This window comes from Capsicum annuum, chromosome 4, assembly GCF_002878395.1.
Source record: "Capsicum annuum cultivar UCD-10X-F1 chromosome 4, UCD10Xv1.1, whole genome shotgun sequence".
Classification (NCBI taxonomy): Eukaryota; Viridiplantae; Streptophyta; class Magnoliopsida; order Solanales; family Solanaceae; genus Capsicum; species Capsicum annuum.
The window spans coordinates 10,109,655-10,133,321 of NC_061114.1; the positions used below are offsets into that span (position 1 = coordinate 10,109,655).

A 23,667-nucleotide genomic window follows, 5' to 3' on the forward strand; every position below is an offset into this window, starting at 1 on the left:
CAAATTTATTACCACAACTCACAATAACTTTAGTGAAACAAATTCATAGTTGTATTACAATTATTTTATAACCCATTAGGTCAAGTGATTTACAAAAAGTCTCATATGTATATTTTATCCTAAACAAGCATGCAAAAATAGCATATGAAATTTTAATGAATTTGAAAGAAATTATATTGAAAAATAATCTATGTGATTTCATCAAATGAATTTCCATCAAAGTAGATAATACTTATTTATCATCAAATATTTAATATAATTTCATAAAATCTAATTTTCTTCAAATAATGAATTTGAGGAAAAAGGAAAATCATATTATGAATATGAATATCTAAAACTTAATTTTAAATTAATTCTGAACTACTAATGTTTGGTCTAAACAAATATAGATTTATTTATATTCAAAAGCTTTCAAAAGAAATAGTCAACTTTATACAACAAATTTTGTTAAATTCTTTACAATATCATCAAATAAATGGACACACCTAAAACCTAAGAAAGTATAGACAAAAAGGGATTTATAAATACATGTACTATAAAATATATTATGTTCGTTGTGTACATCTAATCGACTCATTTTGAATACATATATTGATTATGAAATTTTAGATTCGTCTCTGCTATTAATTAACTTCAGGAATGCTCTGAAGACGAGGCCTCCAAGATTGTTGACGTTGAATATTCTCAAAATCGAAGTTATTTTTGCTAGAATTCAAAAATCTTGATAATAGTTGATCCATTGTCACTTGATCTATATTGTCAATTTTTCCAGCTAGAATTTTCTCCAAATCCTTCTTCGTAATTCGTATTTTCACCTCTCTATAATTAATCGTCTCAGAAGAAGAAAAAGATGATGATGATGAAGTAGAAGATGAAAATAATTTTTCTTTTTCCGCAACGTAATTATTTTTTGATGCTGCAACATATTCCCACTCATCTTCATCTCCTGCACATACCATGTTCGATCCACGAGTAAGACAACAATTCCCCATCTCTGTGAAATTAGCTGAGATATCGTAAACTGATCTCAACACTACGATTGTAATAAAGAAAAATGAAGTACTTGTAGATATGCTATTTTTTCATTAATATGTTTGTGTAATGAAAAGAAGTGAAGATTTGTGATTTACATGATACATCTATAGTTTATATACATCTAGGGGTGGGGTGGGGTGGGGGTGACGAAGGTGGGGGGAAGGACATAGAATAAGAAATAGTCTTTTTTTTCTATTTATAGACAATTATTAGGTCAACAATCTATTATTCAATTTACTCTTATCTCTATATTTTGGTTTGACAATTTATTTGTCTGTTACAATTTACGTGGCTTTCTTGCTCAATTACATTTGATGATTCTGAGGTCTATCATAAATAATCTCGATAAAGAAGTATATGATTTTTATATGATTAAAATTATTTTTATATATTTATAGTAGGTATTGATTCCTCCTCCGACTAAATTTTTTTCAACTATTGAACCTCCTAAGTTAAAATTCGGACTTCGCCTTTGCTTGTTGTTCTGTAAAAATAGAGATAAGATTACACTAAATATATTATTGTTGTTTTACTTTACGTGACAAGTTTGACTGAGTACAGAGTTTGAAAGATTTCTTTTTTTCGTTTGAAACTTACAATCATAACATGTCGCATAAGTATAATTGTAAATTTTTAAAAATCTATAATAAGAAATATTTGATATTATTTGTGTGACTAGAAAAACTTATCATTAAAAATAAAATAAAAAGTTTTAAGTTAAATTATATCTAATAGGAAGTTACGATGTTTTAATAGATAAGACAAATAAATAGTAGGGATTCTAGAAGTAGTTTGAAACACTATCCAAAGAATCTACAAGGTGGGAAAAATTATATCTAGAATTTTCTCAATGCTCGAGTTCGAGAGACCTCTAATTAAAGAATCGTGCTCATCCCATTACAATCCTCATTGATCACGTTTATATTACCTACCATTATCATCATGAAGTATGGTTTATTTCGTGTTTATTTAGTGTTAATAAGGTATAACTAATTTGGATTCGCATCACAATTCACAAGAACCGTTAAATGGAAAAGCACTTCGTACTCGAATTTTCTTAATGCTTGACCTCGTATCTTTTAATTAATTAAGGGCTCAAAAATTTTGTTCATTCCATCACAATCTTCGATGATCACACTTATAAGTAATTACCTACCATTCTAGCTACCAATATAGAAAATATCCATATTGACATTTTTTTTAAAATGTGAAAAGAATAAACAGATGGGATCTAGAAAGAACACAAATAAAATAAATTAAATTAAAAGGGAAAAAAGGGAAGTTAGATAACATGTGAACATGAAATTGTCAATGGAATCAAAGACATATATATCCAATAGAACAAATTGAATTCTTGGATTAAATTTATTGATTACAAATACAATAAGCAAGTGAGAAAAGTTCTTTGTATTAGAATCTTTTTTGACGAATAGTCTATAGAAATTTATTTATTTATTCCTAGCAAATAACATAAAGATACATCATATTTACATAAATTACCATTCTTAGAAAGTAATTATAAAAATCTCAACTAATTATGTATCTTCCTTGGATATATCGGAGAGCTAATTATGTATCTTGACAGGTTCAAGATCGAAAAAAATGTATCTGGAGCTAATTATGTATATTTACAAGGAAAAAATGCATCCTCGTTGGATGTATTATGTATCTCGACAGGCTCAAAATCGAAAAAAAAATATCATGAGCTAATTATGTATCTTTAAAAAGGAAAAATGCATCTTCATTGGATGTATCGAGAAATAATTATATATCTCGACAGACCCAAAATCGAAATTCTCAATAATTATGCCAAATATCCGAATTTTCTGTAATTAAACTCCAAGCTGTCGAGATTTGTGTTGTTTGTCTATTAATTATATCAAGAGAGTTTGGTAGAGAACTATTTCTGAATGTGTTAAAAAGTAGAAAGAGTTATTTTGTCTTGAGTCGAGGGTCTATCAGAAATAGCCTTTTTAGGTCACCTTTTGAGACAATGATCCGGATTGCGTAGACTCTACCTTCCTCAGATCCCACCATGGGCGGAGCCACCTATATTAAAGGTAGGTCAGGTACACACCTTTGTCGAAAAATTATGTTGTGCATATAGACTAAATGTTAGCTATTACGAATGTATATTTAATTTTACATATTCCAAACGCAATTGAGAAAAAAAATTTACACATTATTTGTCAAATTTTGGCTCCGTCACTTATCATCTCACTGTGTCGAAATACACTAGATATGTTGTTGCTGGTTAAAAGGAGAAAAAATTATTGAATCTAATGAATTAGAAAAGTATTTTCGTCGTTCATCGTTACTTGTTCAAAATATTATGAATAGATGCCCAACATAAAATATTTATAATTAAATTTAAGAAATTAATGAATAATTTATCATTTTATGGCCATTTTATCCTTACTATTAAATATAATCCATTACTTAAAAATATTCTTCAAGCATTAAATTTATTATATTTAAAAAAATAATAATAAAATTATTTATATTATTTATTATTTGTTAATGTGTGTGTTTAAGTCAATAGCAGAGGGAGTAACATATCAAAGTGTGAACAAAAATTGATTGATGGAATCTTGGACAATTTTCTTAACCAACTTTAGTTTCTTCAACTTTATGCCTCTTAGTTAGCTATAAATAATTAATTAATTTAGTCTTAGTTATGTTTTAGTTTCCATAAATATTTATATCAAATATTAGTAGGTCAACGTACCTAATGTACGTTTGGATATTTGCCACGTAGTCTAATCAGCTTGACCTAATGATTGTTTAAAAATCATTTGAACCAATCCAATCGAGTCATATTAAATTAATTTTAGGTTTCATTTAATAAAACCATACTCCCCCGACCATTCTACTCGTACCAATTTGACATTGCACATTAATTACTAAAAATAATTAATAGCATGATTACTTTATCATGGTACCCCTATTAAATTCTGTTTATATTTTAATTTGGAGACAAAACAATTAATGCTAAGAGTAAAAAGGAAAAATAAATATCTTGTCTTGGTTAATGAAAAATGACAAGTAAAATGAGAAATCAAATTAGAAAATTTGGGACGAGTAAAATGAGACGAAGGGAGTATATTTCTTTAAATATTTGTAATCAGACCGATTAATTGAATTATTAGAAATGGTTCATTTATGTCATTCGTTAAAATTTTGATTTGTTTATGTCACTGTCGTTATAATTTGGCTTATTTATGCCATTGTCGTTATACAAAAGGTCCATTCACACCATTATTTTTCAACGATGATCCTAAAAGTTTGTTTGAATTGACTTATTTTAAGTGCTCTTAAGCCAAAAAAAAAAAAAAAAAGACTTTGAAGCACTTTTAATTTAAAGTGATTAGGTAAATATATAAAATGCTTCTAAGTACTTAGTTTTAAGTTAAAATGTTAAAAATATGTCAAAAATCATAAGTTAGAAATCCTTACTTATGAATTTTGGCTTAAACTGTTACTCCCTTCGTCTAATTTAAGTTTGACATGTTTTATTTTATACGGTGATTAAAAAATCATAAACTGAATGATGATTTTTGCCGTTTTACCCTTACACATATTAATGATATTTATTGGGTATAGAAATAAACATTTGAGTTGTAATTGTTCATATTTAATTATACTATTAGTTGTAGGGGTAAATGAGAAAAAAAAAATTAATTCTATCATGATTTAGTAAGTAATCAACTAATATGAGACATTTACTTTTAGCAAGATAACGAACTAAAATGGGACGGAGGAAGTAAAAATAAGCCAAAAATCATAAGTTAGAATTTCAAAAGCCAAAAGTCAATCCAAACAGACAAGAATCCTAACTTATGGCATTTGACTTAAAATGCTAAAATAAACTTTAGCATATGATGTTTGACTTATAAGTCAAGAGTCAAAAGTCAATTCAAATCAGTGTCGGCTTTACTAGGTAAAAAAATAGAAAATTGCCTTAGGCTTCCAAATTTGAGGGACCTCATTTTTGAGCAATAATAGATTATAAATATTTAATTAAAAATATTAAATGCTATTTGTAAAAAAATAAACTTTTTATATAAAAGAAAACAAATTCGAAGAAGTTTTATATTTCTAGAGTACTATGACTCAAGAGAGATCAAATGCATTGGTTATATTAATAGTTGAAAAAAAAAAAAGAATCATTAATAGAAATCAATTATATAAAAATTATTAACAACTTTGCATCTCAAAAAAATTCAAAAATAGATTTTATAAAAAGAATAATGATTTTTCTTAAAATTTTAAGGCCTTCATTTGATTTTTGACCTTAAGCCATTAATATGCTTGAATCGCTCCTGATTCAAATGGACAGAGTCTAATTTTTGTTTCTACGGTAAATAAATGCAAAACCGCAAATATCTCATCGCATGTAGGAAAGAAAGGGGAAAGACATGACAAATATTTTTTGGTAGGTACTCCTTCGTCCTTAAATAAGAGGTCTCGGATTTGAGTCCTTCCGGTTATAAAGTCCCTTTTATTATGGCGTGTTTTACCCAATGTAGAACTTTCGATGGGAATTCAAATTTAGTCGAGCGCGATGTGAATATAAAACACCGAATGGGAACCGAATAAAAGGCATGACAGATAATTCGAAATTTTTAAAGTAATGATAACTATAATCAGTTTAATTTTTAAATTATAACGATATGGTTCATGACATTCTCATTAATCTCATGACATAATAAGGCCGACCAGTGGCGAAGCCAAAATTTTAGTTGAGAGGGTTCGAAAGTAAACATACGGACTAGTCGAAGGGGGTTCAACATCTACTATATATACGTAAAAATATTTTTGACCATGTAAAAATAGTATAAAAATAATATAATTTTTCGTCGAAGAAGGTTCGGATGAACCCCCTCAATACAAGGTGGCTCCGCCACTGAGACCGACATATACATAGAAACCTTTATATATGACAAGTCCGACATATATATAATAAGATCGATTCGTACATATAACAAGTATGACAAGGCCCGCATATACATAACAAGACCGACATATACATAATAAAGCCGATTCATATACATAACATGACCGACATATACATAGAAGCTATGTATATGTATTTTTAGAGAAAAATGAGATTTTTGTAATATGTTTGGAGAGATGAGATTTTGTGTAATAAGTGAAACTTAAGTTGTGGATTTGTGTAATTTTTAGTTAAATTTATTGATTACAAAAATAATATTAAGTCTTCTAGCAAGTGAGAAAAGTTCTTTGTATTAGAATCTTTTTTTTTTTGGCAAATAATCTATAGAATTTAGTGTTTTTTTTTTCCTAGCCAATGTATATTAATTATATCAAGAAAGTTTGGTAGACAACTATTTATGAAATGTGTTAAAAATGAGAAAGAATTTTTTTTTTTCAGCCGAGTATTTATCGAAAATAGCCTTTTCAGGTCATATTTGAGATAGTGGTACAGATCATGAATGTGTATTTAATTTTACACGCCTTTAACGCATTCGAGAAGAAAATGTGCACACTCTCTGATCATCCCACCATATGAAAATACACTAGGTATGTAAAACACATTAGATAAATACTATGTGACAGACTCGATTCAGAAGGTATTGAGGGGGAATTGAATCAGGATCATTCATGTGGATAATCACCCTTCAAACCAATTGAGTCATCCTCAAATATATTCTTTTTTTGTATGGTCATTTTACTTTTACTTACTCGATACATTCTTCAAAACATCAAATTTATTATATTTAAAAAATGATAATAAAATGATCTATATTATTTATTATTTTTTAAAGTGTATGTTAAGTTAATAGCAAATAAAAATAAACCGAGGGAGTAAAGATACCAAAGTGAGAACAAAAATTGATTGATGGAATCTTGGACAATTTTTTTAACCATCTTTAGTTTCTTCAACTTTAAGCCTCTTAACTATACATAAAATAATTAAATTAATTAGTATTAGATTATGTTTTAATTTCCAAATAAATTTTATATCAAATATTAGTAGGTCAACGTACCTACCGTACGTACGGATATTTCCCACGTATTCTAATTAGCTTGACCTAATGATTTTGATAGTTTCCAAAAAATCAAAATTTGATTATACAAATAAAAAAGATATCGCAAAACTAATATTTATAAAAGGAAAAAGGCTTAAATATGTCATTGAGTTTTTAGAAATGGTTCATTTATGTCATTTGTTAAAAATTTGGCTTATTTATTTCACTGTCGTTATAAATTTGATTCATTTATACAACTGCCATTACAAAAAAGGTCATTCGTACCATTATATTTTTCAAACGAACAAAACTCCTAACTTATGGCGTTTGGCTTAAAATGTTAAAAATAACTTTTAACGTATGTCATTTGGCTTATAAGTCAAAAGCCAAAAATCAATGTCGGCTCTAATATGTAATTGGGGCCTCTCTTTTTTTTTTTAAGCAATAAAAATTATATATTTTTAATTAAAAAATATTAACTACTATTTATAGAAAAAATAAACTTTTTCTATAAAAGGAAACAATTATTCGAAAAAGTTTGATATTACTAGAGTATTATGTCTTCAGAAAGAAACGCATTGACTATATTAATAGTTGAAAAGAAGAATCATTAGTAGAAAATAATTATATAGAATTATTAACAACTTTGCATCTCAAGAAATTTCAGAAATAGATTTTCTATAAAAAAAATATTTTTTTCTTAAAAATTTAAGGCATCCGTTTAATTTTGACATTAAGCCACTAATCACATGTAGGCAAAAAAGGGGAAAGGCATAATAAATATTTTTTGGCAAGTACTCCTTCATTCTTAAATTAGAGGTCTCAGATTCGAGTCCTTCTGGGTATGAAGTCGCTTTGTTAAGGAGCGTTTTACTCCCAATGTGGAACTTTATCGGACATCAGGAGGGAACAAAAAAAAAGGCATGATAGATAATTCGAAATTTTAAAAGTAATGATAACTACGTTTAAAAATATAACGATACAGTACATGACATTCTCGTCAATCTCTCCATTCTCTGAATCATAGACCCAAGATACTTAAAACTATCTCTCTTTCGAATGATTTGAAAATCCAGCTTCACTATCACGTCAGCGCCTTATGCATCAAATCACCGAACTTACACTTCAAATACTCCGTTTTAATTCTACTCAACCTAAACCTTCAGACTCTAGGGATTGCCTCCAAACTTTTATTATATAAAACAAAATAATTTAATTAAAAAAAATTGGATACAAAGTAGGCATAGTTTTTGTTGCCTATTGAATGGAAAGGCTTGTGTTACTAGAACTTATGAGCAAGAGAGAAGATAAAGAAAATTAGGACATGTATAGCATTTTTTTTGAGCTATGTAAAAGTTTGTTTGAATTACCATATCATACACAAGGGACGCTTCTGGAGTTTTTAGTTTAAACTAAAATAGTGTTTAGATTTGGATGTTCTTGTTTATTGTACTGTGTCTTGAGCCGGGGTCTATCGGAAACAACCTCTCTACTGTTAATAGAACGGCGCGCTGCCCCCCGTACCCCCCAGCGAACTCACCGCGGAGTTCGATCCGCGCAGTAGGTGCCTGCTACAAAATCTTCAACCAACAAATCAAAGGACATGGATCGAACTAGCTTTGATACCATGTTAATAGAACTTTATTAACAGGAAGAAAGGCTAAGGTTTACAATATAATCTGAAAAGCATAAAACTAACTAAACAAAAGTAGACTATATATACATAGCCAATAACCTAAAGGTCCATAAACTAAAGGCCCAATAACATATGGGCTAACATCTACTTCTTTAGAGATAGTGGTATGAACTGCGTACATTCTACCCTTCTCATACTCCACTAAATAGAAATATACTGAGTTTATTGTTGTTGTTATTGAAAATAGTGTTTAGATACTGAAAAAATGTAATAACTACAATGTAGCTATTTTGCATATGATTTCATTCCTAAAAATCAGAAATAGTTAGCATTATTAAACATGGCAAAAGAAACTGTAAAAAGTTCAACACATATTATAATGAATAAATCTATTTAACTGACAAATGAAAACAAACAACTTTAGACTTTTCACCTCTGTACTTTTGGTCATCCACATTTCTATAGCAGTACAAATTTTATTGCTCTATGTCCGACATCAATGACGTGGTTATACTTTAGAAAAAGATTTTGTATTATAATTTAGATTTATCTTTTCATGATTCACACTTTGACACTTCATATTTACAAAAATAATAGAGAAAATTATAATAATAATCATATTTCAATATTTTCTCAGTTTCCTTTTTATGGTCATAATTTGTGCTGAATACAAAAATTGACCATATAATCTGAAGGACTTGATTATGCACTGTTTTCATTGAACAGTTCATATAATTAATTAAATTTTATTTTTATCATAATAATAAATTATATTTATCTCCACACTAAAATTTAAAATCAGTTAATAAAATCTCTATAGTATACTTAGTATGTGAATCTTCTATAGTGAACTTAAATCTATAGTATTTTTTGACATCTATGCAAATTTTACCACCTTTGGTTAGATTCTATAAAAGTATACATAAAAACACATTTTGGTATGATATATTTTCTAAATCAAAAAAATATTTTATACTTAATTGAGTAGCAATATTTGATCATTGCCCAAATTCCTCTGACATGTTATGTTGCAATGATAAAGTAAATCAAAATTCAAATAGGTTGCAATATTGCATAAAATTTAAATTTTGAATAATTTAAAATACAAGATGGTCCACTATATCAAATATTATGGAGTACTTATAGTGATGTGTTCAATGATAGAGCAAAACACAAAGTTTGTGTTTTTGCTAGTTTTTCATATGAATTATTAGATGTTTGTATTATCATCAACTATTTATTACAAAACACATTATCTAAAAATATTTATTTTAATTTAGTTATCTCTTTTATGAAATTAAGATAACATTATTACTCCTATGTTCTTTCAATACTACCTTTATCATTAAATGATTATATACACAACTTTATTTCAAACTATAATTAATAAGATTAATTTAGTAAACTAAATCGATAGTAAATTTTTTATTAAGGGATATGTCAAGTTAATAAGGGTCAACTATTTTGAAACGAATGAAATACCAAATGTATTTGTTTTAATTTACTTGTCCAAATCAAAAAAATGTTATCATATTTTTTCAAACCCTATCATTAAGTGACTATATTAAGTGTACAATACTCAAAATTCTATTTTTAAAACATAATTAATAAGGTTAATTTAGTAAAATAAATTTCTAACAATTATTTTGTTAAAAAATGTCACGTCAATAAGAATAACTATTTTGGAATGAAGGAAATAACTATTTTATATGGTTATTAATACTATTAAGGATAGAAAAGAAGAAATATAACATTTTTTTAACTTACAAATTAGACGAAGGAGCACTTACCACTTTGCGATACTACAAATGAATGAGTAATTACCACTCCACGATATATGAAAGAGTACTTATCATTCCATGAAACAACAGATGAAGGACTACTTACCACTTTATGACACGCCAGATGAAGGAGTACTTACCACTCCACGATACTATAAAGTAATTACCACTCTATGACAGATGAAGGAGTACATTACTGCTTTATGACACAATAGATGAAGGAGCACTTACTACCCCATGATGTGACAGATGAAGGAGTACTTACCACTCCACGATACTATAAATGAAGAGTAATCACCACTCCACAATAGATGAAAAAGTACTTATCACTCCGCGATACGATAGATGAAGGAGTACTTATCGCTTCACGATATGATAAATAAAGAAATACTTATCATTCTACCACATGACATATAAAAGAGTATTTACTGCTCCACGATATTACAAATAAAGGAATGATTATCACTTCATAATATATAAAAGAATACTTATCATTCCACAATATCAGATGAATGATTACTTACTGCTCCACGATAGGGTGGAGTACTTAGCACTCCACTAGTGATGAGTGCAGGTGTTTCATTATCTCAGTTTCACACAAAGAATTTTGTCTTGGTCCCTTATTGTGGGGTCTTCATTAATTCCTCCTTGTCCCCACTCATTCATGCCTGCACCAACTTTTACCCTCCACTTTCTGCACTCCACACTGCTCTTTCTTCTCTCACATTGCTAAACAATACATTCATTTTTCATCAGTTCAAAATCCAAGGTTTGCTGTTAATTCTTGACCCTTTTGTGTCTTCTTGCATTTGCTGTTTTCTACTTTTGATCAAAGGGAAGGAAGCAGGGATGAGAGGAGGGGTCAGTGAAAGCTTCAAATTTGACCTTCTGGCTGTATTTATACTGCTTCTTTGTAAGTATTAGTTCCCTTTTTTGTGAGTTTTGTACTGGTTGAGTAATCGGTGAAGTTGTTGTCATGTGACCAGATGTCATGGGCGGGGTAAGGCTGGGTACAATAGACACACCTTTAATGCACTGAGCTTTCCTTTTTATTGGTTAATTTACTTATTTGTTGGATGATTAGTGAATAAAGTCTTGAAATTTACCAAATTTTGCTAAAAAACCAGCTGGGGTTTAATAAAGTTTCCTGCTTTATATTTCTTGGATGATTTGTGAATCCATTCTTGAAATTTACCAGATTTTGCTGAAAATTCAGCTGGGGTTTAACAAGATTCATGCTTTTTTTAGTTACTGTGATGTCCGGGCTAGCTTTCAGGCATCTCAACCAATTCCACGGAATATCTGTCACCTCTCACAAGCAACAAGTATCACTTAACTCCGTCCACCAAGACTAGAACATACGGGAAGAATCACCTAGTGTTTCTTGTCTCCGCTGGAATTTGAACCCGAGACTTCATGATTCTTTAATCCACTTCATTGATCATTAGACCGCACACTTGGGCACGATTCATGCTTTATCTCTTGGATGATTTGTGAATACATTCTTGAAATTTTACCAAATTTTGCTAAGAACTCAGCTGGGGTTTAATAAAGATTCCTGCTTTATTTTTCTTGGATGATTTGAGAAGACATTCTTGAAATTACCAAAATTTGCTACAAAACCAGCTGGGGTTTAGTAAAGATTCATGCTTTATGCTGGTGTTTTGGAAGTTGGTGATCCAGTGGCTTCCAGTATCTGGAATTGTTGTCTGTTTGCTCATCCAATGACTCCTATCTGGGGCTGAATGTGTAGGTCCTAAGGATGGTAGTGATTTATATGTTACTCTAGTCCATGCTGGCGATCGTACTGTTGTGCATTGCTTTGATTGTAGGGGGAGATTATTTCTATCGAGAGGAATTTATAATCTATCTTTGAATATGGAGTTCTCTAAAGAAGGGGAGGGTAATGTACAGTTTTACAAGCTGGGAAATGGTTTCGTGAGCTAATCCTTAACGAAGTGTAGTGTTTGCCGGGGTATTTAAATTTGACCCAAACTGAATGAATCAAGGAGAAAATACAGTTACAATGATATTGGATTTCTCCAGATATACAAATTTCTATCTTTGAAATCTCAACACGAGGTCTTCAACAGATGGAGGATGATAATTCTGCATAAAGTGCTTGCTTGCTGACGCCTTTTTTTCTTTTAGCGACTATATAATCTGCTGGATTTAGTGGTTTCTGGTTGAATAATTCTCTCATGGATTGGTGGTTGAACTCTTTGTGTGGTACATGCACTTATGATGTTTGCACCGTCAGCTCGTACATTTCTGTCTATGAGCATTTGCTGGCAGTTCATTAGGATCCAGTGCGATTTCGAATCTCTGATCTGATGGATTTGCTACTTTTACAGGCTTCCGGGACTCCAGTTGCAGCTCACTGAATCATCCAGAAGGCTCTCTAATCGAGGACATAAAGGACGCTACTCTTTCGCTAGAGACCTCACCAACTGCTTCTCCACAACCCCTTCTTCCCCTTCTTGCACCTTCTCCATTGGCACCTTTCACAAACAGCACTTCGCCTAAACTATCTGGTTTGTTTCAGAAACTAATAGCATTAAACTCTTGGTCCTGAGAATTGAATGTGTTTTGAAGTACACCAAACTTCCAATTTTGGAGCAACTTGAAGTAGTTAAAAGTATACATACAACAGTATACCAATATTTAATATTTTTTGTGATCTTGAACAGTATGGAAGGGGTGCCTTGGCGTAACTGGTAAAGTTGCTGCCATTTGACCTGGAGGTTACAGGTTCGAGCTGTGGCAACAGTCTCTTGCCAACATGCGGGGTAAGGCTGTGTAGAATAGACCCTTGTAGACCAGCCCTTCCCTAGAGTCTGCGCCTAAGTTGCGCGGACTCTTCACTTTGTGTTGGATTCTCCAAAAATACACTACTTTAGGAGTATCCGACATACACTCGTTGACATTTTTGAAGAGTCCAAGCAACATACTCTACGCATAGCGGGAGCTTAGTGCACCATGCCCTGGAACATAATGCCAATATTTTCTTTATCAAGAACCGGCTTGGTCAAAGCAGTATGACAATATGATATAGTTTGCTTTCTCAAGATAACTAAACTTTTACAAGTATTTGTATAACTATATTATCTGTTTTGTTTTAGAAACTACTTTTGTCAAACTCCATAAGACTTACAAAGAACTATATTTTAAAAGTTAAAAATGCTAAGGTCGAAATATAACGCAGCATACATTGGATACCGGAGTTCAAATCCTAGTGGAGACAAAAAACACTTGGTGAGTTCTTCCCATCTGCCTAAGCATTGGTGGCCAGAGTTTTCGGTACCTGTGGTGGTTGGAGGTAGTAGGTACCCAATGAAATAGTCGAGATGCATGCAACCTGTCCCAGACGCCACCAAATTTTAAGACAAATATATAACAACATAGATTTGGAGAAGGAATAGACCTCAGAAGGATCTAAGGTTTTCAATATCGTCTATCTTCTCTTACTTTTACTCTCATCCTCTCCAGGACTCTGTACATTAAACTTTGATGCTGTGAAAAATATGATGTCCGTGACATCAATAGATTGTGTAGCACCGTTTGCAGAGTATCTGGCTAATGTCATGTGTTGCCCTCAACTGGAAACAACTCTTGTTATTCTTATTGGACGGTCTAGTAAAAACTCAAATATGCTTGCTTTAAACGGGACTCTCGCAAAACATTGCCTTTCAGATTTTCAGCAACTCCTGGTCAGCCAGGGTGCCAATGATACTCTGCAGCAGATATGCTCTCTTCATCCAGAAATCCTTACCGAAGGTTCTTGTCCAGTCAAAGATGTTCATGAGTTTGAGACCACTGTGGATTCATCTAGCCTACTTGCTGCCTGTAGCAAGATCGATCTTGTGAATGAATGCTGTGAGCAAATTTGCGGAAATGCTATAACAGAAGCTGCTAAATCACTTGCACTTAAAGCATATGATATTTCAAGGATGGATGGCTCTCATGTGCTGTCTGATCACACAACTAGAGTTAAAGACTGTAAAAGGATTGTACGCCGATGGCTGGCAAGTAAACTTGAACCTGCTGGAGCAAAACGTGTTCTCAGAGGACTTTCTAATTGCAAAAACAATAAAGGTGAGAAGTACATACCAATTATCTTGCACAACAACCTTGGATTTCTCATCGCATAGTCATTATTTGTTTGATTTGTGCTTAAATTGATAATGTAAAAGCCTTAATACCATGAAGCGCAGACATGGATCTGGAAATGAATAGTTACAGGCATCCGAAATAAATAAAAAAATTTAGTGTTTGAATGTCAAAATGCTGATGAGAAATATATCCCCTGGACTCAACTGGATGAATGTGTCAAAGAAATCATCCTCCCTTCAATTAAGGAGCTCTTTTAGTGATCTACATATTTGTAATTTGTGAGTGCAAACGATTTCTAGACTGTACGAAGTAAGAATTTAGATTTTATAGTGAAAGGTTAACAATGAGAGACTTGTTGGACTTTTTTGTCTTTAACCTTCTAGATTTGAGCTTCTTCACGGCTAATGTGCTCTCAAGCTACATCATAGATAATGGAAGTGATCTCTGACTGATACATCATAGATATATCCTATACGCTTATTGGATAGTAAAAAATTTTATTGCGATACATCTCATTTGCTAGTGTTGGTCAATAACATTAAATTTTTTGTTCTAGGAAGGGGAGGGAAGAGGAAAGGATAAGATGGTTGATTGAGTACTTCCCCTTGGTTAAGGGCTCATTGGTCCCTCATATTCCTTATTACAATTGCAAGGGGAAAATGTAAATCACATTACCATCAGCGCCCAATGGTGTGAATTAGTGGTCAATGAAATAGGTTGAGAACCATGAGATATCATGTTCAAATCCCACCGAAAAAATTATATTAGGTGCCTTTTTTCCATCTGTCCTAGCTTTAACGGTAACTAGCTTTGGTGGACAGAGTTACCTGATAGGTACCTATTGCTGGTGGGAGGTGGCAGGTATCCCGTGGAAGTAGTCGGGGTGCGCCAAATATTGTCTTGATTATTTGATTATCCTTGATCCTATTGGATCCACAAACTTACCAAAGTGCTTGCTAAATAAATTAGAATATAGCTTCCATTCTCACCTTCTATCTTTGCATTTATGAACTATTATAAATCTACTAATCTGTTTTCTCTCCCCCTTAGTGTGTCCTTTGGTTTTTCCTAATACGAAAAATGTTACAAAGGCTTGTGGAGGTGGGATGAATAACCAAACAGCATGTTGTAATACCATCGAAAGGTATGTGTCTCACTTACAGCGCCAGAGCTTTGTCACCAACTTGCAAGCTTTGGATTGTGCCGCCTCGCTTGGACTTAAGCTACAGAAAGGCAATGTTAGCAAAAATGTCTACGATCTCTGTCGCATTAGCCTCAAGGATTTTTCTGTACAAGGTCAGTTTTTCATTTAAAAGCCTTTTGGAGCATTGTACAGCATACAAATACATTGAACTGACGTCAAATATTGATCTTGTCATGTTTGTGGCACCTGGTTATCTTCAAATGACGATACTACAACAGTTGCAACAGAAGGTAATGTACCTACTTTACGTGTTCGCAAGTCCATTCCATACCCCTTTGCTTTTTCACTTTTTCGCCTTGTTCCTTGCATCATGTTATCTGCTTTGACAATTAATACTCCTGGTAATGAGGTACATCGAGATGCTTTGACAGATATGATAAATTATGCACTCAAAGAACATTATGACTAACAGAACTTTTCGAAAGAAAGAACACTGAACTAATGTTGTCTGTACAGAAGAACAATTTATTGGATTAAGGTGGTCTATGTCATATCCTTACCTGCCTCATCTTTTCTTTTTTATCTCAAATTTTTACAGCATTTGTTAGCTATTTCCCGCGTAGTGTGGGATTGAGGCCTAGTTGTTATTGTTGATGTAGTAGTTACAATTATTTGTTGTTCTTTTCGTTGGAGTAGTTTCCGGCTGTCTCTTGCCTAGTTTACCATCGGATGCAATACTGGACAAAACTTTGGGGATCGGCTTTGTATGTGACTTAAATGACAACATTCCGGCTCCTTGGCCATCTATGTCTCACTCACCAGCTTCATCGTGCAAGAAGTGTACGTTGGACCTATTCCTTCTTATTATGTTCAATTCGCGAAAATTATCTTCTTATACGACTGGTCAGTCATTGATGTATATCGGAATTTCCTACTTTTGCAGCTGTGAGAATTCCTGCACTTCCTGCTGTAGCATCAGGGCAAATCAGTAAGAACATTTACTTACTCATTTGTAGCTTTATTATATCGTAAACATGACAGTTACAGTTTTTTTCTTTTATCAGTGTCAAGTACAACCTCTCTAAATATGTCTCATTAATACAAGAAGTTTAGGTTGCACATTCTTTACCCTGTGCTTCTTTTAAGTTAATATGAAACGTAGGGGAGTCTTGGAGCAACAATTTGTCTCCTTGTGACCGGTACGGGTTCAAGTCGTGAAATCAACTAATGTGCTTGTGTCAGGATAGGTTGCCTACATCACATCCCTTTAGGGTGCGACCTTCCCTTGAGCCTTATGCGAACACAGGATCCTTTCTGCATCCGACTTCCCTTATTAAGTTAACATTAAACATGACCAGGCTAAGTTGGTTGCCGGTGATTTTACTCAAAAGCATGACAGTCTACAAGGGAAGTCTTTCACCGATTTCTTTTAACAACTCTTAGAAGCTTCATAATTTTGAAGGGGAGCCTCGGAGTAACCGGTACAGTTGCTGCCATATGACCAGGAGGTCATGGGTTCAAGCCTTGGAAACAGCCCCTGGCAGAAATGCTATGCAAGGTAAGACTGCGTACAATAGACCCTTGTGGTCCGGCCTTTCCCTGGGCTTCGCGCATAGCGAGAGCTTTAGTGCACCGGGCTTTCCTTTTTTTAGAGAAGCTTCATGGCTGTAATAGCTCATTACAACTTAGTGTGTACTAGTTTAAGCAATCTACTTCTGTTCGAAAAATATTCGCTACGATTTCTTTCCGTTTAAGGTTAAAGTGCTGTTCGTTGAAGATTTCTTGTTAAATTTGTCAGGTTTTGGAGGATTGAATATATGGTCACACCTGCTGCTGGCAGCCTCGATGATATTACAACCCCACTGTATATTGAATGCTGCCATTCTTGGTTACTAGCAGTAGTATGTGGAAGCGACGAAGCATTCATCTTGACCAGATAAGAAACTGTCTGAAAGTTGACAGTTCTCTGAAGGTTTCATCAATGTTTTGGTTATAAGAAAGTTAATTGTAAATAATTACACAATAGGTAGACTTTGATGTAAATATTTCCAGTTGACAAAACTGACTTTGTATAACGAAAAAGTTCATACAGAAAATTGCGGAGTGGACATACGCTGAAGTGTGTTCACATATCTTTAGTTTCTCTCAGCTTCAGGGCTTACGCGCGCTTCAAATTTGTAGTGGACGAATCACCATGTGCTGCAATCTCTAAGGCCAAAACTTCAGAGAAAGCCACAACTATACATTCTGAACCTTCATGTTCTGCACCTCAAGTCTTCAATGCTCCAAGCAATCTTTCACACTCGGTATTACTCCATCAAGTGCCCAAAATGGTCTCTACATGTATGCTCTTGTGTCCTCGAGGCGATCATATGTTGAGTCTTTATGTGTTGGCTTCCAAGGACGTCATCAAAAGCTATGGGGGCCGTTTGACTCGTATCATCCTCCCCTTCTTGAAAAGGATTCAACCTTGAATCCAAAACTTGAAAGAACAAAGAGAAGACAAATAAGCATCACATCCTCATGACATGAGAGTTAGAGTTAGCCAAATACATAACATCAATATGCCAAGGCGGTTCATACTTGAAGAGTCCTCCATGTTATATAGTAGTAAGCCATTGACAAATGCACCAAGGACTTGGTTATGATAAATATATAGAAAGAATGCACCTAGGCCAAGGGTAATCCTTTCCTACCCCAAGATGGCACCGGGATCAAATGGGAAGAGTGGCCATAGACACGGGTTTAGACAACACTCTCCTTTCCCGTAGTCTTCTCCCAAACTACACTACATACTCACTACAATGGCATACATATCATCACAAGCAAGGAGAGAATAGAGATAGGTGGCACTCAAGTCTACTTCTACTATGGTGCCCTCGTGTGTGTATTCACTACTAGTTTTCCAACCATCACCACGAGTAATCTCAATAATAAAGCCACACAAAGTAGAAGAAGAAGTCATTTCCGAGACTACACATTCCTTGCCCATAAGAGTACTCTCATCTTCCAAGAAGAGATTTCTATGTTTAGGAGGAATGTTGTCACACCATAGTGGGTTGGCATATAGGCTGTAGCCTCTGAGGAAAGCTATGTCATCAACATCACTTGCACTACTAGGTTCATTATGAGAGATTAAACTATCTCAAAACAAGACATTGTACCTAAAGAGAGAAGGTTCTATCCCGTGGGCAGATTTGGGACAAGCAAGCTCACTATCTATATCTTCACTATCAAGTCTCTTAGATGTTTCAATCTCTTCTCTAAGAGGCAAAGCCGCAACTACACCCTTTTGGCTATTACTAGCCACATCACGACATTCTAAGTTCATAGGAGTGTCGGGGATAGCGTTTTTGCCTTGTAAATCACATGAGCTATGACCGTCAACTTGACATATGTTCGGGCAGCCCACATGCTCTCTTTGACCTACCATACGATCTAACCTTTCATTTGCCATAGTCAAGTATCGGGAAATAGTGTCAAGGTGGGCCAAAATGGCACTTGTAACATCATTTCCCAAGGTTGGAATGGTTGAAACTGTTATTTTTCAATGTTCGGGTACAAGAATCTGTATATATGCAACACAAACTTCAACTCTAGTTCAAGTCTAAGACAAGAACACTTTTGAAGTTATTTAACACCTTCAACAGTAGATTATCAATAATCTATCTAAGAAGTGTGTTTATTTTCAGAAAAAATATGAAATAGAATTTTAAGGCCAAGTCTCCCGACTTTATGAAGTGTCCTTAAGGAATAATTCCCCTCACTATACTCGAGGTTTTGGAATCTTCCTCCTAGGATAAAATGGTCAAACAAACCAACTGTAGCGGTACCTTAAACAATTGGAATCTCTTCATACTCACTCAACGATTCGATAATCACACGGAGTATATTTTCAGAAAACAAGAAGAGTTTTATTGCAGAAAAATTTTCATTCCTAAACCTGTGGACAAATGCAGGTTTATATAGCCATCAAGTGCCCCTTCTGAAAGGTGGCAACGGTTCATCCAAAAAGGTGTATCCTTTGAAAGAGTTATGTCTGTTCACTCGAAATATTGTGTCTTTTTCTGAACAGACACAACTATCTGAATAGTCACTCCCTTTTCAAAATAATATGTCTTTTCCTTAAAGGTTGTGCCCCTCCATTTTCCATTCACATCTATTGAACCCAATAATCCCTCACATAAATGGGGAATAACTATTCTTTGTAAAACTTTACAGAGAAATATGTGATCATCAAGCAAAGACTGATTGCATCAGGATAAGTGGGTTTCCCTTTGAACTTTTTGTAGTGAACATGCATCGGATGCACTCAGTCAATCGGTAGATTTGATATATTTGAACCGTCGAGCTTTAATGTACACCTATAAAACACATGTCACACAATTAACCTTTTACCATTTATGGTTCTCACGGTTTTGTTCTTTTCATCCATGAACATATTCCGGTTTTATGAGATCTTAGAGAATAGACCTTTACTAACATTCTCCTTGAAACGGCTTTCACTTTCCCCCCACATAGGTGATTTCTAAACACTCAATCTATAGATTTAAGGTATTTGGTCAAATCTGTCAAATTTAGATAATCATTAAAAGACTTTTCACCTTAAGTCTTATCCTTGTTTACTAAACATTGTCTACATCATGAGAATGGGTTGATATTTTGACAATGTTGAACCTATTAGACACAACTTTGTTTGATCTCCTTGAACCTAGCTCTTGGGATCTCCATTTTGCTAGGTAGAGTTACCGCCATACTGACTTTTCCTAGGCCTTAAACCCATTCCCTTGGATATTCTCTCAACTCCTTCTCTAGATAGGCCTTTTGTAAGTGGATCCGACACATTATCCTTTGACTTCATATAGTCAACAGTGATAATTCCACTAGAGAAAAGTTCTCAAACGGTATTATGTCTCCATTTTATGTGATGAGATTTACCATTGTACATCACACTCCCTGCCCTACCTATCGCCGCTTGGCCATCACAGTGTATACATACTGGTGCCACTGATTTGAGCCAATAAGGAATATTTTCTAAGAAATTTCAAAGCCATTCTGCTTCTTCACCAGCTTTATCCAATGCGATAAATTCAGATTCCATTGTAGAGCGAGCAATACAAGTATGTTTGGATGATTTCCAAGATACTGCTCCTTCACCGATAGTAAATACATATCCATTCGTGGATTTTACTTCGTTCGATTCGGTGATCCAATTTACATCACTATATCCTTCGAGTACCGCGTGATATTTATTATAATGCAAGGCATAGTCTTGAGTGTATTTAAGATACCCCAAAACTCTTTTCATTGCCATCCAATGAGTTTTGTTGGGATTACTCGTGCACCGACTCAATTTACTAATAGCGCATGCTATGTATGGTCGTGTACAGTTCGTTATATACATTAAACATCCTAATACTCTTGCGTACTCCAATTGTGAGTCACTTTCGCCTTTATTCTTTTGAAGTGCAAAGCTCACATCCAATGGAGTCTTAGCAATACCGAATTCCAATACTTGAATTTGTCAAGTACATTTTCGATATAATGAGACTGTGACAATGCCAACCCTTGTGGAGTTTTATGGATTCTTATTCCTAAGATCACATCCGCAACTCCAAGGTCATTCATATCAAACTTGCTCTCGAGCATTCGTTTTGTTGCATTTAAAACTGAAATGTCTCCATTGATGATCAACATATCATCCACATATAAACACACAATGACTTGGTGATTTGGAGTGTCTTTAATATAAACACATTTATCACATTCATTTATCTTGAATCTGTTTGTCAACATGGTTTGGTCAAACTTTGCATGTCATTGCTTAGGTGCTTGTTTTAGTCCATAAAGTGACTTAACAAGTTTACATACCTTATTTTCTTTTCCTGGAACCACAAAATCCTCGGGATGTTCCATGTAAATTTCTTCATCTAATTCTCCATTTAGGAATGCGGTGTTCACATCCATTTGATGGATTTCAAGACCATATACCGCTTCCAAGGCAATTAGCATTCGAATCAACGTTATCCTTGTTACCGGCGAGTATGATCAAAGTAATCAAGACCTTCTTTTTGGTTGAAACCTTTTACTACAAGTCTTGCCTTGTATTTGTCAATAGTACCATCCGCTTTCATTTTCCTTTTGAAGATCCATTTAGAACCTAAAGGTTTATTTTCTGGAGGAAGATCAACCAATTTCCATGTATGGTTGCTTAAGATTGAATCAATCTCACTATTGACTGCCTCTTCCCAAAAGGATGAGTCTGATGACGACATCGCTTCTTTAAATGTTTGAGGCTCATTTTCGAAGAGAAATATTACAAAATTCGAACCAAACAAAGTTGACGTTCTTTGACGTGTACTACTTCTTGGATTTTTTTCATTATGTACATTCTCACTTGGTTCATCTCGAGGTCGTTTAGGACTACCACTAGACTATTCATGTCTAGTTTTATACGGATAAATGTTTTCAAAGAATTCAGCATTATCTGATTCAATTATCGTATTTTTATTAATATTCGGATGTTCAAATTTATGAACCAAAAATCGACATTCTTTACTACTTTTAGCATATCCTATGAACACACAGTCCACCATCTTAGGTCCTATCTTAACCTTTTTAGGCATATGAACTTGGACCTTTGCTAGACACCCCCACACTTTGAAATATTTAAAGTTGAGTTTCCTTCTTTTCTATTTTTCATAAGGAATTGATTGTGTCTTACTATGGGGAGCTCTATTGACTATATGATTGGTTGTAAGGATAGCCCCCCCACAAGTTTTGCGGTAAATCGAAACTTATAAGTAAGACATTCATCATTTCCTTCAATGTTCGGTTTTTCCTTTCCACAATTCCGTTAGATTGAGGTGAATACGGGACCATAGTTTGATGGATGATTCTATTCTCTACACATATTTCGGCGAAGGGAGATTCATATTCTTCGTCCCTATAACTTCTTATCATTTTTATCTTTTTCTCTAACTGATTTTCTACTTTAATTTTGTATTGACTAAATGCATTTATTGCTTCATCCTTACTATCAACAAGTAGACATAAAAATATATAGTGCAATCATCAATAAAAGTTATGGAATACTTTTTCCCACCATGTGATGGTGTTGACTTCATATCACAAATGTCAGTGTGTACTAAGTCTAAAGGATTGGAATTCCTTCAACGGACTTGTAAGGATGCTTTGCATACTTTGATTCCACACACGTTTGACACTTTGATTTATTGTACTCAAAGTTTGGCAAAACTTCTAAGTTAGTTAATTTTCGTAACGTTTTATAATTAACATGGCCTAAACGTTCATGCCATAAATTATAAAACTCAAGCAAGTAAGAAGAATTTAAACTTTTATTTATTTCAACATTCATTACATTCATCTTATAAAGACCCTCGGTGAGATAGCCTTTTCCTACACACACTTCTCCTTTGCTAATTATAATTTTTCTAGAAAGGGTTACACATTTGAATCCATTCTTGTCTAGAAGTGAAACAAAAATCAAGTTCCTACGTAATTTCGGAACGTCCAAGACATTGTTAAGTGTCAAGACCTTTCCTGAAGTCATTTTCAAGCCCACTTTTCCTGTTCCTTCTACCTTAGCCGTAGCGGAGTTATCCATGTATATCATTTCTTTTACTTAAGCCAGAGTGAATGACGAAAACAATTCTTTTTTGGCACAAACATGGTGGGTGGCACCAGAATCTATCCATCACTCGCGAGGATTCCCCACCAAGTTGCATTCTGAAAGCATAGCACACAGATCATCACATTCTTTGTTGGACTCAATCATATTTGCTTGGTCCCTTTTCTTGCCTTTCTTAGGGGCACGGTAATTCGTGGACTTATGGACAATCTTGCCACAGTTGAAGCACTTTCCCTTGAATTTCTTCTTGGGTTGATTGCTTCCTTGTTCAACTTTCTTCCTTTTCTTAGAATTATTTTGGTCATCTTCTACAA

The 23,667-nt window shown here is 33.6% G+C and overlaps 2 protein-coding genes across 3 annotated transcripts in view; one reads left to right on the forward strand and one right to left on the reverse strand.

Moving 5' to 3' along the window:
• Positions 1–517: 517 nt before the first annotated feature.
• Positions 518–1,154, reverse strand: LOC124897637. The gene has a single exon (XM_047410705.1). It carries the CDS (start codon positions 990–992, stop codon positions 624–626), a length of 369 nt encoding a protein of 122 aa, XP_047266661.1. The 5' UTR covers positions 993–1,154; the 3' UTR covers positions 518–623.
• Positions 1,155–10,994: 9,840 nt separating this feature from the next.
• The window catches only part of LOC107868299 (uncharacterized GPI-anchored protein At1g61900), a 77,039-nt gene continuing 64,366 nt past the window's right edge, over positions 10,995–23,667 (forward strand). The window contains exons 1-8 of one of the 2 annotated variants that reach the window (XM_016714956.2): positions 10,995–11,358; positions 12,800–12,979; positions 13,935–14,540; positions 15,609–15,854; positions 15,981–15,992; positions 16,399–16,542; positions 16,646–16,690; positions 17,501–17,850. In XM_016714956.2, coding sequence (XP_016570442.2) covers positions 11,010–11,358; positions 12,800–12,979; positions 13,935–14,540; positions 15,609–15,854; positions 15,981–15,992; positions 16,399–16,542; positions 16,646–16,690; positions 17,501–17,598 — 1,680 coding nt within the window. In that variant the 5' untranslated portion in view covers positions 10,995–11,009 and the 3' untranslated portion in view covers positions 17,599–17,850. Of the gene's footprint in view, positions 11,359–12,799; positions 12,980–13,934; positions 14,541–15,608; positions 15,855–15,980; positions 15,993–16,398; positions 16,543–16,645; positions 16,691–17,500; positions 17,851–23,667 lie in introns of those variants that run through there. The other variant, XM_047410706.1, reaches the window with a different exon arrangement.